Source organism: Rhipicephalus microplus, chromosome 2 (assembly GCF_043290135.1).
Source record: "Rhipicephalus microplus isolate Deutch F79 chromosome 2, USDA_Rmic, whole genome shotgun sequence".
Lineage (NCBI taxonomy): Eukaryota > Metazoa > Arthropoda > Arachnida > Ixodida > Ixodidae > Rhipicephalus > Rhipicephalus microplus.
The window spans coordinates 209,552,275-209,572,580 of record NC_134701.1 but is presented as its reverse complement, the minus strand read 5'-3'; the positions used below and the strand labels follow the sequence as shown (position 1 = coordinate 209,572,580).

The following is a 20,306-nucleotide window of genomic DNA, read 5'->3' as shown; positions in this document are numbered from 1 at the left end:
AAAAAAATGGCGGCAAATTCTGAGCGAATCGCCAGAGGACGCACGGTCACAAACGATGGTTTGGGAGAAATGAAAACTTTAAGCAACAATAAGTACGAGCGCATTGATAATGTAGCTTTATAAATTTTATTAAGAGCTTTCAAGACTACTGAGTTACTTCGAAGAACTGATTACGTCTTGATTTAACGCAATATTGTTTTGCGCAAACGCAATTTGTAAACCCACTACCTGGTACATAAAGCTACATATAAAACATGCAATAACAACAAATTATATAAAAAAGTTTAGTTTTGGCAAAACTAGCTCACTGAAAATATGAGTTGGCTGTTTCTTATTTCATAGAGTTTCCTAAAAGTATATTAGGAAACTATATGCCTTATTTTACCCCCTGTAAGACACGCCCACTTTTCATCTCATTCGACGAGGGCGCCAATGGCGTCTGTTACCCAACAAATACAACAAGAGATTTGTGCGGTCCCGCGGACCGAAAAACCGCGCAAACACCGTAAACACTCGGCTCAGGCGCTAAATAGTGTGGGATGAAAGGAAGTTCGTGAGATTGTCGAAGGGGCCTTCCCAGAACAAGCAAGGATCGCTCGTCCCCCGCGATTGTGCGCGATGCCCGTCACGTCGTTCGCCGAAGTGTCCACCGCGCGTGCGAAAGTGCAGCAGCGGAGTTGCGCGTCATGACCGTGTGTAGCAGCGTCCAGCATGTCCCGTAGCGATTAGTCGCCACCAGCGAGACGCGTAGGAGAGAGACTGGATAGGAAACCGGTGATCTAAAATGGCGCTGTGCGATGCTCGCGGCGTGCTTTGATACGGGTGGCGGGAGCTGATCAAGTTCCCCGGGGCCTCGGAGCGACTGATGTGCTGCCGCTGCTATGGCTGAACCGAGGCGCATCAAGCTCGAGACAGCAGCGGCCCACCAAGCCCCGACCAAGCAAAAACGTGCCGAGGTGTGCCCAACAAGGCGGTTTCAGCTCTCGCTAGTGTCGAGCGGCAAGGAAGCGGACTCGTGCCCCGAGTACTCCTACAGTGACCTGTTGAAATCCTCACGGGTAAGGCTCGTTTTGCTCGTGACATCGTGCTGTTACACGAGGCGAGGGCCACGGCTCTTTACTTTTTTTCCCGATTATTTATTGGAGCCGATTTACACCGTTGCCCTTTTAGGACGGGCCCACCGCGGTGCTGGGTATTACCGCCGGACAAAACAATATGTCGCGTGCTGTGGAGGACGTTACACACGGAGCTGTCGCGGAAATAGAACTGGGTTACGTCCTGCCAAATTGTCGTGACGGGTTATCTCTTGATTTGCCCCTCGTTCGAGGCTTCCTTTACCACGCTAGCAGTTTTCACGGGTGATAGCTTTTCATATCGAACGAATTCCTGGTTATGGTGGGCAACCTCGGTGCACTAAAATTGCTTGTCAAGGCTTTGCCCGTGCTGGCATTGTGTTGTGGGTCACGAAAAAGCGTGAAAAATTTACCCTGTCTGCTGTGTCTCGTCATTTCTTTTGTTTGATTTTGTTAGCTGTGGGTGCTCACTGCGCCTGGAAAAGGTTATGACCTGTGTAACTGCTTCGTTCGATCGCTGCAGCTACGATTACCAGCGTTGCACATTACATGCATTGGGGCAAGGCAGACACTACCGAGGCATATGTCGCCACCAAGAAAAAAAGGGGGGATTTAGGGGGAATTCATGCAGTCGTGTCAATCGGTACTCGTGTGTTCTGGCGCAACGGGGGTCACAAACTTTTTTTTCCTCGAGTTATCGCAGACGACTAGTTCCGGTGGCGGTGACTAAGATTTTAACAAGGTCGTGTTCTTTTTTTTTTTTAATCCCGAATTATTATAGCTTTTCTTGCTCGGCCAGCTGGACAACAAAACTGACTAATGCATCATTTCCAGCGTGCACACACCTCAACTGTGGGAGGCTAGTTGCTCAGTAGCCTGTGATGAATTGTGTGTTAGCGATTACATTTTGCGCGCATTGATATGACTTAGGAAAGATATTGCTGGAAGGTTTTGCGCGAGCCGTTGTAACGGTGAAAGGTCAGCGAAATGGTGTCAGTCTTGGAGTGCGCCATTACCCCATGTTTCTTTTTTTTTTTTTTTTTTTTTTTTGCTTCCACTTATCGGCCGCCCACTAGCTCAGTGATCAAGGTGTGGTTTTCAACCGGAACTGCGAGTTCTCGTGGTGACGGTCGTTATCTGCGGGGGTTATTTACACATAAAAGAAAAAAAAATTTTTACTCGTCGGTGGATAGTTTCTGGCCTGTGTTTTTTTTTTTTTGTGGCGCCTTCGTTTTGCTAGTCTTCAGGTTATGTTCAGAGACGCTTGTATTGCGTGTTTGGGGGTTATTTCGCAACAACTTTGGGAACACGTTTTCGAAGCTTTGCTTCGTGTTATGTCGAGTATTCCTTTTTTTTTTTTCTTCGCTTTTCACGTAATCCAAAGCAGTGTTGTTGTTGCCTTTAGCGGGTGACGTGGAAATTTACCGGTCAGTGGGGTCACACTAGCCGTCTACTTAATGCGATAATCAATCGGGCTGATTACACCCCCCCCCCCCTTACCATCTGCCCCTCTTCCTTTTTTTCGCTCACACGCCTTGCTTGTTTCCGTATGTTTTTTTTTTTACTTTTTTTCTCGTTTCGCCGCGACGGAAACTCGCTTCGCTTTGTTATTAGCTGTAGGGCGTGTTTGGGAACGATCTGCTTCGTGCGTGCTTTTTCCCGAGGGCGGCTGGGGCGTTGCGCAGCTGAGCACGAGGTCTCGGGTTCGACCTCCGATCACGACGGCCGCATATCGACGGGGTCATAATGGAAAACGAGAGAGGGGGAAAAATGTTTGCGTACATTATGGAACCCCGGGCGGTGGAAATTAAGCCGGAGTCGTTCCAGTACGGCGTGACTCGGTCGTCGTGGTTTCAGCACCCCCTGATTTTTTTTTTTTTACGTTATGCGTAGCTTCGCGGACGAGGCGGTTCTCTTTGATCTAGAGCAGTGCGTACATGTGAGACAAAAAAATAAAGGACCGTGAAATGGCGTTTGGCGCGAGTCTGTGCTGTCTAGCTTGTTATTTGCCTTGAGCGTTACTGTTCTAACTGAAAAATCGAGAAATTCTCGGTGAAGCCCTAAATAATAATTAGTTACGAACCACTTACTCCGTGTGTAGTCATGTTATCACTGGTGACGGGCGTGACTATATTTATTTAACGAGCGTCACTATTTTTATTTATTTATCTGCGGATGTTGGCACTTTAGCTTATCATGACCAGAAGAAGCAGGAGTTCGCTAGGTGCGCGTAGGATCGCGTATAATTGAAAAAAAAAAAATTAAGTTCCCTGAATGCAAATATCATCTCAACTATTAAACCTGTCCCGCGAAATTTAAAACTTTTTCATATAGGGGTCAACAAAGCCCGTAACTTCACTACAATGGCTGTTCATTTTTTTTTTTTTGCGTCAGTGGCAAACTTATTGTTTATTGTGATTTACCCTCTCTTTCTTTGTTTTCTTCGTATTTGTGTTGAAGAAGCCGTATTGTATGGAACTGGAAATGAAAGATAGTAATTTTTTCGTACGTTACGGTAGCGTGAGCTGTACATAAATCATAATCTCTGATAAAACGTGTTTCCCTTCTTTTTGTTGCATCTGCTATGTCGCTCTACATGCAATCGCCGCTTTCTCACCTGTATAATGTGTGTGCTATTTATTTTTGTTCGCAATTTTTTCCAACCTGTACGACAATTTCTTTTTAAATAGACCCTCTTCATGATTGTAAAGCTAGCTTTCCTGCAATGCAGTTTGCCCAACTAATGGCGACTGGTCATTCACTGCATGCAGTGTGTTCAAGTGCAGTTTAGTTGCCCTATGTTGCAGGGAAACGTTTACTGGGCTCCCTTGATGTAAGCACACATGATAAACAATGCCTTAGTTAAGCGAATATACAGCCCAGAGAAGTACACTTAGCGGATTATGAAATGGGTCTAGTGTATCTGTGCAAAACTCATTTAGTGGCATGTGGTGTTGTGATGGTATTCTGAAGAATTTGTGAATTTCCTGAAACGCTGTGACAGTTTCTTTCTTCCAGAATTTCTCGCTGTAATCACTTCACAATGGCTGCTTGATAATGCTTGCAAACTTCTGGTAAAGGGGAAATATGTTCATTTTTAACTAGCCAGGATTTCTCACAATAGTCCAGATGTTGGCAACTTTGCCCTCCAGACTAGGCGAAGATGCGCTGAAGCATCTCCATTCATTAGCAGGTCTACAACCACAACACTTAGTGCCAGTACAATGAGCTCCTCTTGAGTGCTACTAGAAACTTGCGACGAGTTCATGAGAAAAATACTAATTAGACTGCTGATTTAGTGTTGAAGTAGCTATACCAGCAAATGTCCCAAACCTTACTGACCTATGTTGCTTCATGGCTGTAGTAATTTAATGACCTAATCTTTCTTTAACTTTGCTGATTTCGTCACAGGAAAGAAGAATCTCGTCAAAGAAAAATCAAGTGTTCTGTCCCATATTGGCGTGCATGTACAGTCTACATACACATCACATCAGCATTGCATCTCGTATCTACTAGAGTTCGTTTGCAGTGAAACAAAAATTATTCATGCTTAAGGGGAGATGCAGTTCGAAAAAAAAAAAATGTTTTGTTAATCTGTACCTTTAGACAATGAAATTTTTGCTTTATAATAGGCTTTTATGCTTATTTCAAATGTGTAATTAGATTTATAGTAAGTTGCTCAGTTTTAGTTTTCTGCCATGACAACTTGTATAGTTCGTTGTGGACAAACCTATAATGCGGCTAAAAGTTTATAGTCATGAGCCATTAATGGCTCATATTGATCCACATCAGTTGTAGAATGTAAATATTTATCAAGAAAGCGCATATAATGCATTTTATTGACAAGAAACAAATTGTAGTATGAGAATTCTTACCCTTGTATTCTAGAACGCCCCTTCACTCAACGCTCCACCTTCACTTGAGAAAGCCGATGGGAGCGTCATCTTCAGGCAGGGAAAGTCACTGCATATCAGCGATAATTTGCTGCTATTATTGAGTAGCGCAGCGTCATTTTCAGCCGAGCAGCGGCGCAGTGCTAAACTCTGTCAAGTGAAGGGTGAAAGTCAAGTCGAGGAACTTTTTTGAATACGGGGGTTAGAATCCTGAACCCATTACTAATTCTTTGCTTTTGGTTTGCATTCACTATACAGTTAATATCAAGTTTTATACTTGCACCGTTCACATGTTAAGGAATCAGTAGACAAAATGTCATCCTCACCTGGTTATCAGAAGTAGCAAAAAGATGTCTAAACTCAGGAAGTTGCCCAAAATTGGATCATAAAAAAAAACACATTTTGGAGCTAAAGTCATAGCTCATCTATACAAGAAAGATATGTTGTTGTTTTTTTAATTATTTCTTCCATCCTAAGAGCTTGGCACTTATTGTTATTTTGAGCATGTGGTTTTAGTGAACTCATGCGAAATTAAATGGCAAGTAGACAGAAGGGAATTTTCAGGGGACTCTAGACAGTGAGCTCTCTTTTAAGTTTTTAGTAGCCACCTATTTCTCTTTAAAAAGACTTTAACCTACTTCGAGTTTAATTATAATTTTAAGTTTTTTTGTGTGTGAAAGTGAAGGAAGTAAACTTTTATAAGCAGATAAAAATGGAATATATGTAATTTTGGGAAAGGCTTGCATTTATCTACTCGCATCTCTCCTTAAACGCCAATAGGGTGATTTTTTTACCATGACAGGTTAATGGGGCTGTTCCTGGGGCACTCTTGTCATGCATCCGATAGCTGAAATGCTCAACAAATTTGAACATAATTTTTAATTAGACCGGAATACCAAAACTTGAGTGCACTGTCTCCGTATGATGTAATACTTTGCCTAACCGGAAATCTTGCAAGGCATTCCGGTCCTACCAGCGCAGAGTATGAAAAACGCAAAAGCCGCGAAGATCAGATGCTCAGCAGATAGGTCACCATGCCAACAATGCCGCACCATGCCTGTGATCGTGCCTCATGCACAAGCTCCTTGGAGCTGTCAAACAATGGCAGCTATGATTCAGATGCATTTGGAGGTCGGCAAGCGTTGCTCTTCCTTATCGATAAAGCGGAACAGATTTTCATACTTGTTTGCCTGGTTGCACGTAACTCTGCCAGATGGCACTACTGCAGCTTGAGAATTTATACTGCTTTGTATCAGCAGTGGATATTTTGTGTGTATGGAAAAATTTATGAGCAAGATTATGCAGTTTGCTGTCTCTTATGAAGTCGGTTATGAAGGCACAGCTTGGCCGTCCAAGCTTGTGCCTGCGGCGATCGGCTAAGACGGTTACGCTGTTATGGTGAATATATGGCAAATCGTGTGCGGTCCATAACGCAACATCACTTGCCACCCATCGCACGCCCACCAACACGAAAAGGGAAATGGCACGCTCAATCAAGGAAGCGCCGGCCAAACCTGCACAATCCATAGCAGACGCTGCAGTGGCACATCAGTTCTGTCACTTCCATCACTAGCTAAGATCACCGTCACACACACAATGTTGTCATTAATTCGGGCTAGCGAAGTGGGCATTTGAAGGCAAACTATAAAATTCATTTGAAAACGATCAGCGAAACTCTCAAGCCTGCAATTTGGCATGAATGGTGCAAACATGCAAATGAACGTACCCAATGAATTCCACTGAGATATATTGGCCTCGAAATTGCCGCAGTCGGCCTTTAAAGTGCACATGATAAATATAAGATTTTTAAAAGTGTGCTTTCCAGTGCACTTCGTAGATATTCAGCACCAAAATGCCCTCTAACTGTGCCCCCCCCCCCCCCCATGATTTTTTTTGCTTTTATTTTCTGGTTTTATACTTCTGCATTCAGTTTCATGATCTATGTGTAGCAGCGATTTCCTTTATGACATGCAATCCTTACTTTAGATGTTATTGGATTGATCTCTTCAGGTGCTCTCTTTGCTTGGTCATAAGTGTATGGAGTGGCCTTTGTGGCAGACATTTACATGTTCTCGCTCACTTTTCCAGCCTCCAGACGCCGACAAGGATGATCCGTTCGGAGACAACGACGACGACAACGTACGGGAAATTGCGCGGAAGTTTGAGGAGAAATATGTAAGATGTCGCTAGGCACAGTGCCTCATGCGTGGAGTGAGCATATATTTTTTTTTTCTTCCACAGGGATCAAAACACGGGAAGAAGAGGCGCAAGGGCAGGGTTGCCTGGGAGGACTACGTGGATCGAGGAATGGGCTATGACGAGACGGACCCCTTCATTGATAATGGAGAGGCGGTGAGTAAGCCATGCAGAGAAAGGCAGTGCATGACTGGTGTCACACAATGCACTGCTGATCGCGAGTAAAGGGTTACTCACATTAGTAAATTACTCTTTAAAGTACATTATCCTCTGAAGAGGACATACCAAGGGTCAGGAAATTTCATAGGGCAAATGTAGTGAGAACACAAAGAACGCACTTTGAAATCTGTGGTGATGTGTGTGGCAATTTAGGTGCGAAGTATAAAAATGATACCTTGACCTTGATTTTCTCTTAGAATAGAGAGCCTAGGATGTTGAAATTGAAGACATTATAGTTCCGAGAGTACAATTTATCTAAACCATTTCATTGTATCATCTTGGTGTCGGTTTGAACTTGGTAGGTGTTGCATTCTCAAACAGTGACTGGCTTCCTTCAGCAGCTTGCATAAGGGAGCCAAGTGCGATGAAGAAATTTTGTACAACCCGATTGCAATTAAACGCGCTTGCACAATGCCGGTGCCAGTCGTGTAGAGAGAATGCTGAAGCTGTCAAGTCTGCTTATTCTATGCATTATAAAGCTTGGGCGTGGTGCCGCACCATGGTGCCGCAGTGCACTTTTGTCCATGATTGAGCCCAATTCAGTCCCGATAAGGCTTGATAGCATTTGATAGCCTATTATGTGGCACCTGTATTAGGTGTGCTGTTATAAAAGAAAAGGTAGAAACGTCTCCTTGGTGGACAAATAATTTCCCGCATATCCTCCATTTGTGTCCCATTTATTTTCAGCATGATAAAAAAAAAAAGAGAGGGAGAGACATTTGTGTGTGATAGCCATTAAGAACACTGCACGTATCATTCTCGAAAGGAGGCATCGCATTTCATGCTGCTATGCTGAACACCACAGTTTTGGGACCAGTGTGTCTGTAGACCCAGTTTAATTTTTATTTTCCACCACTTGCAGCTGCCTTCTAACGACAAGCAAATGCACCTTACTTTAACAGCTGGCATGCAGAGGACATGTATTTTCAGTGAAACATTTAGAAGCTTAAGCAAGCTGGTATAGTCAAGTTTAGGAATGTATTGCCTTGACTGTTTTCAAAAATATATTTCATTTAATACTTTATCATACAATTCATTAATGAGGAATAATGTTTGGAAGTTGAGTGGCTGACCCATAAAGGCATTGCCATATTTATTGCTGAATGCCAAGAACTATGGTGGTAAAGTAGTGAATAGTTAATTAGTAATGACACTGCACATGAATTCATATTTATTTGTGCTAAATGCAGCACTGTTCAGGGGCTCTACGGGGAAGCTTTAAATGGTTAGGTGGATAAGTGCAAAACCGAAGGTGAAACAACTGGGCCACCAGACATAAAAGTGGGTATTTAGCAAAGGTTTGTTGCAGCTAGAGAATTTATACTGCTTTGTATCGGCAGTGGATATTTTGTGTGTATGGAAAAATTTATGAGCAAGAATATCCAGTTTGCTGTCTCTTAGGAAGTTAGTAATACCAAAACACTCTTGATTCAACAGTAAAGTGACAAATCGATTTGGGCCACGCCGCAGTGGTCTAGTGGCTAAGGTACTTGGCTGCTGACCCGCGGGTCGCGGGATCAAAGCCTGGTTGCGGCAGCTGCATTTCCGATGGAGGCGGAAAAGCTGTAGGCCCGTGTGCTCAAATTTGGGTGCACGTTAAAGAACCCCAGGTGGTCGAAATTTCTGGAGCCCGCCACTACGGCGTCTCTTATATAATCATGTGGTGGTTTTGGGACGTTAAGTCCCACGTATCAAATCAAACAAATCGATTCGCGCTTATTTTCAGCATGCCAGCATGGCAAGAAAGTTTCTATTTGCATTGTTGAAGTTGTTGCATACCCTTCTTATTTTCCTTGCATAATTGTTTTTTTCTAAGCAATAAAGATTGATTGAAGTAATGTGCAGTGTTGTTTACAACTTTGGCTCATTTAGGGGCTTCATCAGATGTTCTCAAGACAACCAGTTAACCCCGTTATCACTATTTCTTATAAGTTTAGCCATTGATGCCGACTGGAAGTCCAGCCACATTACAATATTAATGAGAGATAACAGACAAAGATGCTGGGGAAGTATAGGAGATATATAAAGTAATTGTGAATAAACGAAAGTGGACGAAAGATAACTTGCCGTAGGCAGGGACCGAACCTGTGACATTCTGAGGTCGCAGATGCGGTCCCTGCCCACGGCAAGTGATCTTTTCGTTCACTTTTATTTCTTCACAATTCCATTGCAATTAGTTGTAATAACATCCCCTATACTTTTCTCAACATCTTTGTCAGTTAGTCCTCATTAATATTGGTTCTAACAAGAAACACAAGCCCTAAAGTTTACACTGCTTTTCTTCAGCCGTATTACAAGTACATACTACCTGTGTCATGCCGCATGCAATGGAAGCGTAGTATCTATTTGTAATATTGCTGAAGAAAATCTGAAGAAAAAACTTGATCACAAACCCCACTCCCCCTTTTCCCCTACAAACAGTATGACGAACTGGTGCCCTCGACGTTGACGACAAAGCACGGCGGCTTCTACATCAACACGGGGGAGCTGGAATTCCGGACGCCGTCCGGCTCAGACTCTGAAGATTTCCAGGGAGAGATTCGGCCACGCCAGGTCAAGCGGGGCCCTCGCGATGGAGGTGCTCGGCGAGGACCGAGGCCTCGAGGGCGGCCGAAGCTCATTCGCGACCCACTTGCCACCGCAAACAGCGGCATTGCCGAGGCCATCGAGTCGGTGGTTCGCGGAGGCGGCGCTACCGTGGTGCAAGAAGAAGTCGCGAGCAGCAGCAGCAGCAGTGGAGGCGCAAGCACTGGGGACGACCCTGTTGGCCCCATCTCGTCCTCCGAAGTGCCATGCCCGCGCCTTCCCGACAACCTCCCTGTCGAACTGGAAAACGAGGTGCGGCGTCTGAAACGTGCCGCGGCGCTGCGCTCGACTGAAGGCAAGTGCAAGTTCTTCCGGGGCCACGTGAACCAGCTGCTTCTGAGTGTGGAACTGAGGGCGCGCGAGCTGGGGCCTGGACAGAGGCAGCTGGTGTATGCGCACCTCGCCAACTTCCTGCCCTGCACCAAGGAGACCCTGCTCAAGCGGGCCAAGAAGCTGCGTCTCGACCAAGAAGATGGCAGGCTCGGCGAGCCGCTGAGGAAACTGAAAGAGGCCCTCGACGCTGGGGAGGGCCTTGGTGACGGTCGCCTTCGTGAGGCGTTGTGTGAGGTTGTGCGAATAAAACTGCGCTGCTACGAGCTCTCCAAGATTCGCACCCAGTCTGCGGAAGAGTACCTGCGTCGTTTTCTTGACACGGAAGTGTGCCCACTGTGGCCTGCGAACAGTCCCGTGACTGCCAAGACCCTCTTCCGTGAGAGCCGGCAGATCCACGGCCATCTCACGTGAGTGCTTTTTGCAAAGGCTGAAAAATGGCGCACTCTGATGAGCTGAGAATCGCATGTGCTTGCGCTTGTTGTTGCTTTTACTATATTTGGTGTTGACATTTTTTTTACTGCTGTGTCTGAAATAAAATGCTTTGGTCAGTCTGCTGCAGCTAATTCTGGTTTGTACAAAATAAAATATTTCCGGAAGTCTGCTACAGTTAGTATCCTTTATATATTTAGTATTTATTTTCGGAAATGCGTGCACTATTATATTCTAACCTGCAAACTCGTGCAACAAAAATTGTCAAATTCGTCTCGCCCGTGCATATTTATCAGCCTTCACACATAAGTATAATTGCATGTGTGCATTCCTATATTAAAGATGTCTTCATACGTTGGGCCACTGCCATGGTAAATATGTCAGCCTTAGTATTACTCCAAAATTTGAAAAAAAAAATTTCAGAAACATTCGAGAGAAAATTTAGGCCGTGAAACAATTTAGCAACAGCCGAAAGATATAGATAGCTGTATTGCTTGCTTCATCTGAAGCAATTAGTCTAGTTCAAAGTTGGCTCACATAAGAAAAATTCGAATATGTCTTTGCAAGTTTGAAAAGTAACGTAATTTTATTGCACGTTTGTTTTAGTATAACAAAACACAATTGGCATTTTTTGATTGAACCACACCTACATTGCATAGAATGCGAATTCATGCAGCAGCAGTAACTTCCTCTATACATAGCATTGTACGAGTTAGACGGATTAAAGACTCTCAGTGCCATATGGGTCCTTTGGAACTCTCTCAAACCTTTCATAGACTTCAAGATTGGGTTTTCTAAACGATTTCATAAATGTATCATTATATTCGATGAAATATCAATTTCACTTGCAGATATGATTTCAAGCATTTTGCAAGATGGTGTGTTTAAAGAGCTATAAAATAATTCCACACAAAAAATAAATTGCGATGGTACCTGCACCACCCTTCTGTGGCAGCACCAAGCACTTGCATTGAACAAGGTTATCCCCCACCCCACCCCCCAATTCTTTTAAATGAGTGAAATCTTTCAACAGCTAATCAGCTCTCTAACAAAATTGTGCTGCTTGTCAGTATCCACTGTTATAAAGAGAGAAGCGAGAAAAAAGGAAGGAAGGGAGGTTAACCAGATGCTAGTCTGCTTATGTGCTGTTTCGAATGGTGCATGCCATTCCCTGTGTTGTGTTTGCAGCGCCTTTGCAAACATTTGCAGCTGTGCATGTTATAAAAGTACTGTTGCTGTAGAGGCAATTTTGTGAAAATTATTTTTTCTTACTGTGGCAGCACTTGTCAACTTGTAGATGTCTGCTCAGCCTGACCTGTATGCAAGTTCAACTACAGTTATGTGTTGTCGCCAAAACCTCATGGTGACAGAGTTCATTACCAAGTTTCTCGGTTCTGTATGCACATGCAGGTTAAAAGGCACCAGCTGGTAGCGATTCTGGTAATATGGTTTGTGATACAAGTGGTCTTCACAAATTTTTGCGTGAATTGAATAGTAGAAAGGCAGACAGTGGTGTGCTTTCATTGGGGGATCATTTAACACAACATTCAGTTGAAAAATGATGACAGTAAATAAAGGATGCGTGAGACACTGTACGGAATCGCTAGAAACAAAGGGAAGTACAGTGAGATTTAAGAACCATAGCATAGCATGGAAGGGCGTAAGTGTAAGTAGACTGAAGGTAAATTATTCTACAAACGTCTCTCGTTCAAGATCAGTGGTGAGGTTTTTTAATTTTGAAAGCAGGTGCACTAGAAATAACATTCTGGTGTCGGGGGAAATGTTAAATGACACAGTATTGATAAAATACTAGAAGAAGAAAATCTTTGTTGAGCTAAATTTTGTCTTACATACTTCCATGGCTTCAGCTTACCAAAGCTTTCTTAGTAGTATGTGCATATCAACATGGGCACACTTTGTGACATCATTTGCCTGGAAATTAAAACTGAAAATTATAGGAATGCTTTGTTGGAGTGCACGTCCTGCTGCTCTTATGACTAAGGACTTGGTTAACTATTTCGCGATGTGGGTTTTTTAACCTTGACCCATTACTTGTTCAGTGGAACCTCCGAATTCATTTAGGCTTGCCTCTGATAGATCTCTATTATATTTTGCACGAAGCACTGCTTGGGATAACCTTTCATGACATAAGTGGGAGCTATAAAGTGGAATTCGTCTACTTACTGTAGTAACAAATACTGCTTTTTTTTATTGCACCTTGGCTGCAAACTCATGTGCATTCTATGTTCGAGCCAATGGTACAGATGCTCCACGGCTTTTTTTTTCTTTTTTACTGAATAACACGCTTTCATGAGCTTGTGTAACCACCCTAAAACTCCACCCGATTAACAAAAATTTAATGAACTCTTTAAAAGTGTGTAATATGTGCCGAAGCATGGCATGTCCATGTGCCTGGGTGGTTGCTTCGGATAAAACCTTTCTTCCTTATTCGGGCCATGCAGGATCTTGCTAGGTACTGTATTTGCTCAAATGTAATGTTAGCTTTCTTTACAGATTTTCGCTACCTACGGTCGACCCTTGTGTTGCAATGGAATACAGAAATATAATTCTTTTCATCCTGGACACAATGACAAGTTAACCCTTACATTACGTTTGTGGTTGCATTACAATCGAGTAAATACGGTAATGAATTTTAATGGCTGTGAGATTACCTTTAATTACAGTGCGCTCCTCTTAACATCATAGGCGCTTCTGTTTTCTCAGATATCCATGAGTGTCTTAATCACCTTAAATGCACCTTGGATTATTAGTTCAGTACGATGCGCATGACTATTCTTGCAGCTTCACAAAAAAAAAAAAAATCTCCGAGGCAGCTTGTTAGTCCTGGAGGCATGGCAAACACTAAAAATTAACACTGGGAAGAACGTTCATAGGTGTGTTTAGTTAAATGGCATATTTTGAATGAAAAGAGTTTAAATAAGAACAGGACAGAACATACACAGGTTGTTAAAACTGAATAAAACTTTTTGTTATGTTGGCTTTGCTAAATCTAAGATTTTTTTTTTTTTTCCTCTGGTTACCCTGTATCGCTTCAACTACAATATCTTGAATCTTGTTGTGGACGGTGTAAATTCTTACCTAAACTAAATTGATCCCATTGTTCTCGGTATAAATTCTTACCCTATTTTTGTGTATCTAGCTGATTTGCATAGGCACAGCTGCGGCGCAAGCTCATTTCCATGGCCAGCACTATTGGGCAGCTCACGTGCTTGGCTGTATTAATGAGTGTGCTGCAACGCTCACTGCTTCCCCCCTCCCTCCATTGTATGCTTAAAGGACAACAGGCACAAAGACTTGGTGAGAAACTGTTACTAGCACTGCATTTTTTTGGGGCCATTCTTTTTCCATTTGAAAAACTAGTATTGTGCCCCTAATTTTTCAAGGATAAAAAGAATTGAGCATGGTGCCTGCAACTGTCGTGTCAGAATGGAAGCGACGAGCTGTCACTGTGCATGGCATGCTTGCCTTGTGTTGCTCGTAGTCCCGTGCAGTGCAAAAGGCAGGCAGTTCAACATTGCCAGTGCAAAAGAGCTGCCTGGCTTCCACTGTTGCACGATACTAGCGTAGAGCGTTAACGCATGGTGCAGTGGGGTGTGCCTTGACTGCATCTTAGTTACCACAATTTTGTAGCTAACGGCGATTGATTTATTAGTAGCCATTGAAGACTTTATATCAAGCCGAATGGGCTTCACACAGCTATCTGTAATTAAATTAGAATAAGCATTCTATGCGGGGAGGTTGGGTGTTACATTCTTAAGAAAAAAACTGCAACATTGCAGAAGTGATGTGGTGCCTTATTTGGTGCCATATTCACTCAGCTGCAGGTTGCAGCATTTAACCTGCGAAAAGGTTTTTCATGAAGAAAATGAAGCTGACTTTTTATGGCCAGAGTACAGTGTTTACGTTCTGTCGTTCTGTTACCCCTGGCTAAGTAGACGGCTACATTTTAGCCCACCTGATGTTGAATCCTCCCACAGAATATATTCTTGTACAGTGCAGCCTGTTCATGAAGGAACAGAAAAAAGACACAGTGAATCAGCTTAATATTACCAATTGTTGATCAAAGACTCTATTGGTGTTATTTTATAACAACAGGTTAACCAAAGATGACCATAAAGAGAAGAGGCTCCATGTAGGCCTAACTTGGAAAGACATTACTACAGCATGACTGCACAACAACAACAAAAAAAAAGACACTGACAAGCATTTGTTAATTTTTGTTGCACAGTCGTACTGTTGTGATAGATTACCAACTTGCCTAAGACGCTGCTTGCTTTAAAAGGCGTGCTCGCAATGTGCACCTGTTACGAAAAATACAGACAAGTTTGTCGCCATTCAGAGGCACAATGCCAACAAGTTAATGCACTATTCAAATACTTCAGGCGGTCATTTGCAAACCATGTCCAGTGTCCGCACGAAAAGGCCATTTCGTTCCTTCTGACATGTGGAAAGCTTGCACATTGGGGAGCTCATTAAACAAATGTTGCTCTAGCACATCGCATCGAATAGTACTCAGCATTAATGCAAGCCTTGCATTTCGCACATATTGGCATTTCAGAGTTTGTCATAGTCGTGGAACTTGAAGCAATGAGCCCTTCTGGCCTGCTCAACCCTTTTCTCACACATGGCTGGTGGTATGATGACTCCACTTGGCTTGTTACAGTAAATGTTGGGAACTTTGTCATAGACTCAATTCTGAAGTGTCCTCATCGAGTCTCTAAGCCACATCATTACTGGTTACACCTGCATGCCATAGAAGCCATTTCTGCTACTGCAGAGAAGGCTTGCTGTCTTGCAGTGCGTGCTTTCTAAAGCTTTAGCACCTGTACGTTGCCATGACATCGTGAATTTTTAAGCAATCCTTCTTATTTACATTCCAGAAACTTGAGTAAATGTTCTACAAGTTTATGACATTCATTCTTTCACCAATTCCGAGTACAATGCAGAAGCCAATTTTTTTTTGCAATAAGGATGAGAGGCTCTGGCAGAAACTCTCGGAAATCGTGGTAGCTGGATAAGCTGGTGAGAGGTACTTAAAGGTGGCGTCATCATCTGTCTCCTTTATGTGCCTTTCCTGGATTACCAAGTGTAATGCCTTGGCAAGATAGATGCTTTTCGGTACCGTACAAAGGTGTTTGGGTTATGTAGTGACTAATTCATTGGTGTTCTTGGTGTTCCCTTAAACTTAGGTCATTGCTAAAAATTGCTATTTGCAACTGCGTCATATAATTGAAAGCTTGCCATGTCAGGCCTTGCCTCATGTCCACACCAAACTGACACGTTCTGAAAAACAGTTTGCAGAGCTGGAAATGAATTCGAGAATTGTCGGGGAGTTCCTCGGCATATCTTTAGATACTGTGTTCCCTAAAGAGCAATAAAATTCACTCATACGTGCAAACGTGTGGACATCTCAATGCCTTATAAGTTCCCATGCAGTGTTGAATGCATACAAAATTTTCATATTGGAAGGTAGCATGCCCGAATAGTATGCCTAGGCTAGCACATGTAACTTGTGCATATAGCTGCTTAAAATGTTTATATTTTTGTGAAAGCAGCCCAGTGCGATTGCCAAAGGCAGAGCACCAGGAACAGCTTGATTCTGTGGCAATTAGCTTGTCTGTAAAAGTTGAAGTTTAGTCAACGAGAGAACTGCAGTGTTACTAGTGTGGAGATGCAGAGAGATTAGATTTGTTTTTGTTGAAGCCCTTGCCACTGTCAGTCTCTGCAATCTGCAACTCAGGTGGCCTCTCCCCCACCCTCTATTATTACGATCATAATGTTTAGAAAAAAGGGGTGCATATTTGCTAGAACCAGCTGGCAACTTGATAGTGGCATCTATCTTTAATCTTACATGAGAATAGTGTGCACCTGGAGTGGGGCATTGTGCCGGAGTTCACTGAGTGAACTCTCCGCTCCAAAACAGCTCCGCCGCGGTGGTCTAGTAGCTAAGGTACTCGGCTGCTGACCCGCAAGCCGCGGGATAGAATCTAGGCTGCGGCAGCTGCATTTCCCATGGAGACGAAAATGTTGTAAGCCCGTGTGCTCAGATTTGGGTGCACGTTAAAGAACCCCAGGTGGTCTAAATTTTCGGTGCCCTCCACTACGGCGTCTCTCATAATCATATGGTGGTTTTGGGACGTTAAACTCCACAAATCAATCAAACCGCTCCAAAACACTGATTGAAGAGCTGGCGGGCTAGCACCACTTAGCATGACCTGCCCTTGGGCTCCATCCACCATTCAGTGTGTGCTGAGATGGACAGTCCCCTTAGTGAATGTGTTTCTCATCCATATAAGCATGTCAGGATTATATGCTTCTAATGTATTTTGGCGTTTATCTGTGCCTTCATTGAAAGGAATGCTGCATTTGGCCACGAAGCGGCACCTGTATGTGCACACTCTGCATCTGTCATAGATGTTTTTGCAGGTTATGTGTGTAACAATACTTTTTTGCAGATTAGTTGGTTCATACTTGAAAAATTGAATTGCTGCACAAACTTGAAGAAAAACAAGAGAGACAGGAAAGAGCGCAGCCTTCCTACTGCACTCTTTCCTGTCTCTCTTGTTTTTCTTCAAGTTTGTGCAGCAATTCAATTTTTCAAGTATGTGTGTAAGGTCGCAGCTTAGCAGAGAATCGTTAGTGAAGCTTTTTTTTTTTTTAATTTGCCGAATCCAAAACCGAAACTATCTCAAATAAGGCTCTATTGGAACATACATTCTCTATAAACTTTTCTGGAAAAACATGACTAACAAATTGATAACAATAATTAGTCATTTATTATTATTGTTTTAGAGAAAAGTTGAAAGTATGTATGTGCCAATACAGCCTTGTTTAGCTAGTTTTGGTTTTGGATTTGGCCCGTTTCGAAAAAAAGTTCCTCGTTAGTGTTTGGTACGCAAATATCGAGGAGTAGCTAGAATAGCAGTGCAAATAAAAATAGGTTCCTGCAAGGTACTCAGTGCAAGAATGCTTTCTGCACCACTTTCAAATTACTATCTTGTGCAGATGGAGTTTTGCAGTCTGTTGCTGAAATATTGGTAGCTTTACCACATTTGTTTTCACTGAAGAATGTTTTGCGCTAGGTTGTCTTATATTGTGTTAAAAAAGAATGGTGCTGTTCAAGGGCATCCTTCTGCACCTTGTGTTAGGCTGATCTTTTATGTGGCAGTTTTTGAGGGAGCTGGTGAGCATCTGAATGGGTTACCTTTACCTCTTGTAGGCCAGCATGCATAATCCATGATCAAAGCATAATCAAACCTGGCTGAGCATGGTGGGTGCAACAAGTCTATGCTGCACAGTTTGGAGTTGACAAATATATTGGGTTGATCTGCATGTGGAACGATTTTTTTTTTGTTTCATTCTTGTATTTTCTATAATAAAATGTTGCAAGGTACAGGAGGAGACTGATGCAATTTTTCAAAGTGATCACAAAAAAACTTGCATCGGAGACCTCTAGCAAGATAGGTGCATTGTGTAAAGCGACCATGACTAATTCATACATGGCAGTGATGGCGCAGCACTTCTAAAGTGCACGTCACAGTGCACACATGTAATTCGTACTCTCCTTTTTTCTTGCTTTTTGTATCCCAGGTTAAACCCCCGCAAGGCATCGCAGCTCCCTGGAGCAGTGCTCCGCAAGATGTCTAGCCACATTGACACTGGCAGAGAGAGTCCTGGTACACCGTCCATGCCATTGACCATTTCTTCATCACCCTCGGCATCAGCCGCTCTCACATCCTCCGCATCTACACCCACGCCTGTCTCTACACCGCTTTCTGTCACGCCTGCCCCACCACCTCCATCCTCCACGCCCTCACCTGCACCAACACCGCCAGTAGTGTCATCGCCAGCTCCCACGGCTACCTCTGTCCCCACTTCAGTCATCCTGCAATCACCTGGAAGGCCCCCGTCGGCAGATGCACGGCCACCTCGCACCAGTCCCCCGAAGCCTTTTCTTGCTTCACAGATGCTTGATCGCATAATTACCGCTAGCCTTGGCAACTTCCCAAGTTCGGGAAATGAGGCAAGTGTCCCAACAAGCAGCTCTCGCCATCTGGAGAGCAGCAGTAAGGAAAGCAGCAGGAAGCTGGAACCAGGAAGCGGCCCACCCAAGGCCCAGACACCACAGCTTCCCCGAACGGTAACATCCAGTGCGTCCCTGCGGCTAACTCCTTCGTACGGTTTTATGGAGGCCTTCAAGCGCACTTTGGAGCAAGGAGAGCCACCCGGCACTGCAGGGAGCCCCCCTTACTACAAGCCAGACCTCCTGGAAGGCATGAAGGGCTTCCCTTACCCCGTGGGCTACCTGCCCAGGACATCGGCAGCAGCCTTGCCACCGGAGCGGCCACGGCCACACCTCAGTGTCGCCCAGCAGCCCCAGCCGCAGCACTGGCGCCAGCGGCCATCCTACCCATCTCCGTCGGCTAGCTATACCCCACCGTCGCGACCTTATCCTTTTCCGTCCCAAAGCCACCACGGGTCGAAGGGTGCCAGTCAGGGCCAAGGTCACGTCTCATGAGAAGCTGACGGAACCAGTGGCATGTGCATGGACCACATCAACTACAGAGAACAAGCTTTCACACCATCACCTGCAGCATCTAGCACTTTCAGAGAAGCTTCGTGTGCGCAACCTCTGCTGGGAGGTTTAGCAAATTGTGATGGGATCTTCCAGCGCGCCTTCGCAGTTCCTTAGAAACTCTGTGTAGATGTATTGCGCAAGTGTATACAAAGATTACTGTTGCATAACTATGCCTTCTGTGCTACAGAGTTGGTGTTGCTGCACGTGGGACATGTCTAGGACCTCTAGGCCAGCTTCATGCAGGCCTCTAGACTGTTGGGGAGTCATTACAAGAATTCTTAGCATAATGTAAAGCGAAAGAAAGTTTGCAGTTTCTTCAAGGCAGATATCAACAATTCCATCGCCAATTACACCCGCTTCAGTGCTTAGTATATTTAAACTACTGTGCAAAATAACTTAGCAGGAAGGAAGTGAAAGGGGGGTGCATGTGTTGTGTGCCATGTCTAGTGTCTCGTTAAGCACCTACAGAGATCTGTTTAGTGTTTTCATATTTGAATACAGTTGCTTTCTTCCTTATTGTGCAGAAGCTAAAGTGAGCATGATGTATTGTATAGAACTATGTCAAAATTTACGCACTTTCATAGCACCTCATCTGTTGTAAAAAAAAAGAAATGTTGGAAGTCTTGTTTTATATAAAGTGCGCAATTGTAAAATAAAGATGAGGGAATGTGAACGACGCTTATAAAAAAAGAGAGAAAATCCTGTCTAAGATTCATCGTATATTATATAAAGGTGAGTGACAGCTTTGGGAGTAATAAAGCTCCCGAGCGAAGCTTTGTGTTCACATTAAGTGAAATACACATTACTACATTACTATGTATGATAGTAAAGGACAAGGATTCGTATTGTTTCGGGAAAGACAGCATTATTCAAGACTGGCCTCAGCCATTTTTACCACGCTCGGACACGGTGTGAATATGCGTTGAGCCACCTGCATTCACATAACAGTAATATCGCTGTGTGTTATATATGAACGAA

General features: G+C 43.7%; 1 protein-coding gene across 1 annotated transcript; it reads left to right on the top strand.

Moving 5' to 3' along the window:
* Window positions 1-434: 434 nt before the first annotated feature.
* On the top strand, window positions 435-20,027 carry LOC119169580 (ubinuclein-2-like). The gene is made up of 5 exons (XM_037420620.2): window positions 435-1,058; window positions 7,055-7,141; window positions 7,208-7,318; window positions 9,803-10,707; window positions 18,341-20,027. The coding sequence occupies exons 1-5, from the start codon at window positions 882-884 to the stop codon at window positions 19,266-19,268; spliced, it is 2,208 nt and encodes a 735-aa protein (XP_037276517.1). The 5' UTR covers window positions 435-881; the 3' UTR covers window positions 19,269-20,027.
* The last annotated feature ends 279 nt before the right edge of the window (window positions 20,028-20,306 follow it).

Coding starts and splice junctions, on each gene's coding strand:
- LOC119169580 (XM_037420620.2), top strand. CDS start 882: ATGGCTGAACCGAGGCGCATCAAGCTCGAGACAGCAGCGGCCCACCAA. Junction 7,142..7,207: donor GGAAGTTTGAGGAGAAATAT/GTAAGATGTCGC, acceptor TTTCTTCCACAG/GGATCAAAACACGGGAAGAA. Junction 7,319..9,802: donor TCATTGATAATGGAGAGGCG/GTGAGTAAGCCA, acceptor CCCTACAAACAG/TATGACGAACTGGTGCCCTC.